General features: G+C 41.5%; 1 protein-coding gene across 1 annotated transcript; it reads right to left on the bottom strand.

Moving 5' to 3' along the window:
- Positions 1-680: 680 nt before the first annotated feature.
- FAM103A1 (family with sequence similarity 103 member A1) lies at positions 681-3,628 on the bottom strand. Its single transcript, XM_008640057.2, has 2 exons — positions 3,428-3,628; positions 681-1,834 (listed from the first exon to the last, which is right to left on the bottom strand). Exons 1-2 carry the CDS (start codon positions 3,592-3,594, stop codon positions 1,645-1,647), a joined length of 357 nt encoding a protein of 118 aa, XP_008638279.1. The 5' UTR covers positions 3,595-3,628; the 3' UTR covers positions 681-1,644.
- Between the last annotated feature and the right edge of the window lie 1,238 nt (positions 3,629-4,866).

The following is a 4,866-nucleotide window of genomic DNA, read 5'->3' as shown; positions in this document are numbered from 1 at the left end:
AGGAAAAACAAACCTCTTGTGAAAAGATTTCTAACTGAATTCGAGGCAAATACTTCAGGGAGTGGGATATTAAAACCTGTATCAGAGCTAACAGTATTATAAGAAAAGCAGAAAACAAATACTTAGCAGGTCAGTGAAGACACTTGTGTATGACAGCCTATGCAAGAGCTACATCCAGTGACTCTTTCTGTGTAAACACACCCTTTAGCTCTTAAAAGCATCTGATGAGCTGGGGGACTCTGCTTTTGACTTCTGTGCTTTATCTTCAAATCAAGATGCACTAATTTGTGCTCCTTATCACATAATGCCATGACTTTTACAGCAATCTGTAGGGATGGGGCCCTGTTTCTGCACAGCAGCTGAAGAAAATGTCAAGTACAAAGACACGCACTGCTCCCTTGATACAAATTAGCTGATCACGTAAATGGGTAAACAGAGAACTCTGACCCTATTAGAACAGAATGCAGATAGTGGATTAACACTCCAGACTTCTAATTAATTACAGCGTGTCTCATCCTTCTGATTGCTTTGAGTAGGCCATTCTGCTAACTTAAGCCCACAGCTGTCCAGTACTAGCACTTACCCGTCAGTCCAGCTCCTTGTTCAGCTGTTGGCTGAGAAGAAAATGCTGCAATCCTGAAGGTCTCAAAAGCAGGTTTCAGAAATACTCAGAAACATCCTTACATGTGAACTCTACTTTTATTGTGTGAATACTTAAAAAAACCCATAAATCTTAAATTCTAAGAACTGAGTAACACTCTGCACTGTTTATGCTACTTTCCCACACAGAAGAAAGTACAGACCAGTACTGACCATAGTTCTTTTCTTCTATAACATACACAAAGTATTTCATACAAACTACAGTAGCGTCGAAGTTTTACAGCTTTACTGAAATGGGAATTCCAAAATTTGTTACGCACACACCAAATTTATTTGAAAATGACACAGATTAATTAATCTAAGTTTGATATTACTTCTCAGGTAAAAGTTATGTATCACTGAACTGCTACAAGAAGATATCTATCTAATTACTTATTTTTTATCCAACTTTTAGACCACTTTTTAAAAGGAACTCTGCAAATGCATTGAAGCCATTGAGTCAACAGACACTATGCCGACCCCATAAAATATTTCAGTAACAGGATCTCTCTTCTCAGTTTTAAGGCATCTGAAATTCAAACCAAACTGAGCTTTTCTCACTGTCAAAAGCCAAACTAAGGAATTCTGAAATTCTCTCCACAGAAAGACACGGTATGTTATTTTCAAAAAGAGCTATCTTAAGGCAATGCGCCACTGCTACAGGCTGCATACAAACCACAGCTATCCTCCCCTCACCTGTTTTGGTTTCTAAAATGTAACAGAGAGAAATCTCAGTGATGGAAGAAAAGACGTACTAGTACATATTCAGACAAAAGAATGAGACAGAAATTTAATCTAAAATCTACAGACTCCAAACACACTCCACATAATATGCTTTTATTGTTCATAAAAGGAGTTCCCTTTTTCATTTCACGCTACAGAAAAACAGCAATGGACTGTTACACTGATTCTTCAGTTATCTACAAAACTGTGGAAAAAATAAGAGAACTAAAAGCTAACTGAATTTGTTACATAGCATCACTGGACGTTCAACCCACGAGGATGTCAGTAGGGATGGTAACGAGGCCCTGGGTTGTAGGAGTTGTAGCCATATTGTCCGTAGTGGGATGAGTAGGATTGTCCTTGCCTGTGCTGCTGGTAGTTGTTACCCCAACCTCTTTCTGGCCTCTGATTAGATCTGTAGTCACTTTGCCAGTTGTATCTGTCCCCTCTAAAATATCTGCCATCTTGAAACCTGCAGTGAGGAGATACATCAAAGTCTGACATAAATTATCAAGTCTAAAAAGATGATTGATAATGAATTGTTGTATTTGGCAGTTTTCATGAAAACGGTCATGTAACTCTTAATACACTCAAGTATTTGTATGTTTGTATGACAAACTCATCACAACATATCTACAGTCATCTGAGATCACTCATGAATTTCTCACCCAACACACTAGTTGCTAAGCTACGAAGGACAGTCTGTTTCCTTACACAAACTATTCCCAGGCATTAGGTGAACCTGGAAGTTTGAACAGAGACTCCAGACCATAAATCTAAAAAACAACCCCGAGGCACATCCGTAGTGCATTGAAGCCAGGTCCCATCCAGTGGCTTCGTGGTTGAAAGCTTTGGCAAAGCAGGCTTAGGTACAGTTACAGCCACCTAACAGCAATGAGTCCTGGAATTTGTATATTCCCTAAAACACATACTAAAATACTGCTACCACAGTCTCCTGCAGATTCCCACACTCAAGACACAGTACCTTATCAGTGGTATTTAGCCATTGTTCAATGTAAATTTTGTCTTTTCAGCTCTATCTCAATTCCCATCAACGCTTGAGCTGCCTCATAGTCATTTTGTTTGGAAATGGTGTGGTGTAGACAAACGACATTTGCATAAAGTTCACTTTGTGACCATAGTGTAGGTGTAAGAGTTCATCAGTTCAAAGAGCCACAGAGTTTTTAAGAGTATCTTAAACAGTCACCTTTTTTTAATCTGTGATCCTGTGTTTAACTTAATGACCAGCTTCTCAAGTGAGAAGAAGTTAGAATGTTGTCCTCCTTTTCTTCAGATAAGGCAGAAATCCTATTTAGATATTTAGCTAAGGAGTCTTCCCAATTCCTGGCTGGACTGAGTTTAACTACTTTATATTAAAGGCTGATGTTAGTATTCCCAAATGTACTATATGCTGTAATTGTTGTTTTTCAGTCACTCAAAAATCTGTCCAAAATTCAGTAAAAAGCTGCAATTGTATCTTAAAGAAATAATTCAAAGTCATTTGCTCTGGCAGGTAACACTGTACTTGCCACACAGATTGGATGATTGATTTTACAGTCACTTCTACTGAATAAAAGAAATACAGCCTAATCTTAAAAAGTACGGCAAATATTTAGCTTACAAATGAAATGTTTTCTGGACAGCTAGAGCAGATAATCACACTATTAGCTTGTTCTTTTGCACACCTTCCTGCCAGTTATCATCCAACATAAGACAGGGTGCTTAGTTTTGCAAAAATCTCATCTTTCCCCTCTGGAAAAATAGTCCTGGCTGAGCAGGAACAAACCCCAGGGCAATGGGTTCAGTGGATCCAGCTCATTCTTTACTAAAAAGCAAGTAATTTAGTACTTTTATACACAATGCAAAAACTTTGCCACTCAATACACAGAAAATGTAAAACCTCATTACTTTTCAGAGAAGACTATATTTCTCTTAAACATAGTTATCTATGAGGTAACAAGGAAATAACTTCTATGAACAGAACAGACTCCTATATTTCTTCTGAAATAAATGATCATTTAACTGTATTTGTGAAATGACCACGATTAAAAAGAAAAATCAGTACCGATCTCTGTTTCTCTGGTTGCCACCAGATCTGTTTCTCCATTCTTCAACTATAGGAGGGGGATCTGCAGGGCGTTTTAGATATTCCTGGTATTCTTCATCATCTGATGTGAATCGATGAGCAAACATCATTTCATAATTCGGGGGCATGTCAGCCAAGGAAGTCATTCTGAAAACTTTAAACACAAACACAACAAAAGTGGCTTTAGCAAGGTATGAAGCCTGTCATTGTAATAGCCACCAAAATCCACATAGTGAAAATGAAGGACAAAGAAAAGTTACACTCAGATTAACACAGCTCTTGGGTTTTGGGAAGACAACACAGATGTTTCACAGAAAAAAATACTTCAGAACATGCTCCCCATCTACTCCTGATCCACTTTTAGCAAGAAAAACATTCCTACAGTCAACTTGAAAAGTTTGCTAAGGTAGAAGATCACGCAAAGCCTACAAATACACATAACCAGCAAGACAGGCAAAATAAACAAATTTATTCACAGTAATGTATGTGTTAATAACTTGATTTAGGGAAAGGTCAGCACCTAAGAGGATGCTAAATTACCTCACAATATGCCTGTCTGATGGGATTTGTGTTTAAGGCTTTAGTTTCCTTGTTTTTGTATATATGCATTTCCCAGTCAGATGTTGGTGTTATCTGGGACTTTACATCAGCAAAATCTGGTCTTAATAGCAAATACTGAGAAAGGCTCTAAGCCCACTGTTTTAACAAGCCCCATGTAATTTACAGCATTTATGGTATCTGGCTCTGGACTTCCAGAATAAGCTCTTCTGCTGTCTCTGGATTTGCTGGCAGGAACACAAGAGCTAAAATATACACCCTCAATGGCCAAGCCCAGTTTGGGGCTTCTGTCTGCTGTACCCATGAGCAGACCGGGCCTAAGGCCTTTCCCGGGGAATCCGTGCCGTGCTCGTGTGGCCCCAATTCCCCTTCAGCAGCCCCAGACAGGCGGTGTCTGCTGCCTCCAGAGCCCCTGCGCAGCCTTCCCCCCGCCAATGACGCAGCGCACACCTCCCTGAGGCAGGTGGAGGAGTAATTCCTGCAGGATGCATCCTCCTTTCCTCTGCCCGGAGCTAACCTCGTTAGTTTTTATTACGAGCTATCTCCAAGGAACTTCGCTCCTCAAGTCTAGGGCAGTCGGGGTGAGGGCGGCGGGGGTAGCACTGCCCTGGGGACCCGCCGCTACAGCTCCTCCTGAGCAGCTGGAGCTGCTCCCCTCACGGTCTATCCCGTTAATATCACATTCATCCCCCGGGGGCCGGGACCGGGGGCACCCGGCACCGTCCTGCACCCAAGGCCAAGCAGAGAGCGACGGAGGGGGCTGGCTCCCCCAGGAGGGCTCTGCCGGACGGCTCCCCCCTCACAGCGGGCCGGGCAGAGCTGAGGGGGGACCGCGGGGGTCGCTCCCGCTCCCTCCTCCC

The sequence above is a fragment of the Corvus brachyrhynchos genome, unplaced genomic scaffold, assembly GCF_000691975.1.
Source record: "Corvus brachyrhynchos isolate BGI_N302 unplaced genomic scaffold, ASM69197v1 scaffold97, whole genome shotgun sequence".
NCBI lineage: Eukaryota > Metazoa > Chordata > Aves > Passeriformes > Corvidae > Corvus > Corvus brachyrhynchos.
The sequence above is the reverse complement of the archived record's forward strand: the minus strand, read 5'-3'. Positions and strand labels throughout refer to the sequence as shown.

Bases quoted from the DNA above. Each gene is read 5' to 3' on its own strand.
- FAM103A1 (XM_008640057.2), bottom strand. From the start codon at position 3,594: ATGACTTCCTTGGCTGACATGCCCCCGAATTATGAAATGATGTTTGCT. The intron at 1,835-3,427 runs GTACTGATTTTT...TCCTCACTGCAG, and splicing joins AACCAGAGAAACAGAGATCG to GTTTCAAGATGGCAGATATT.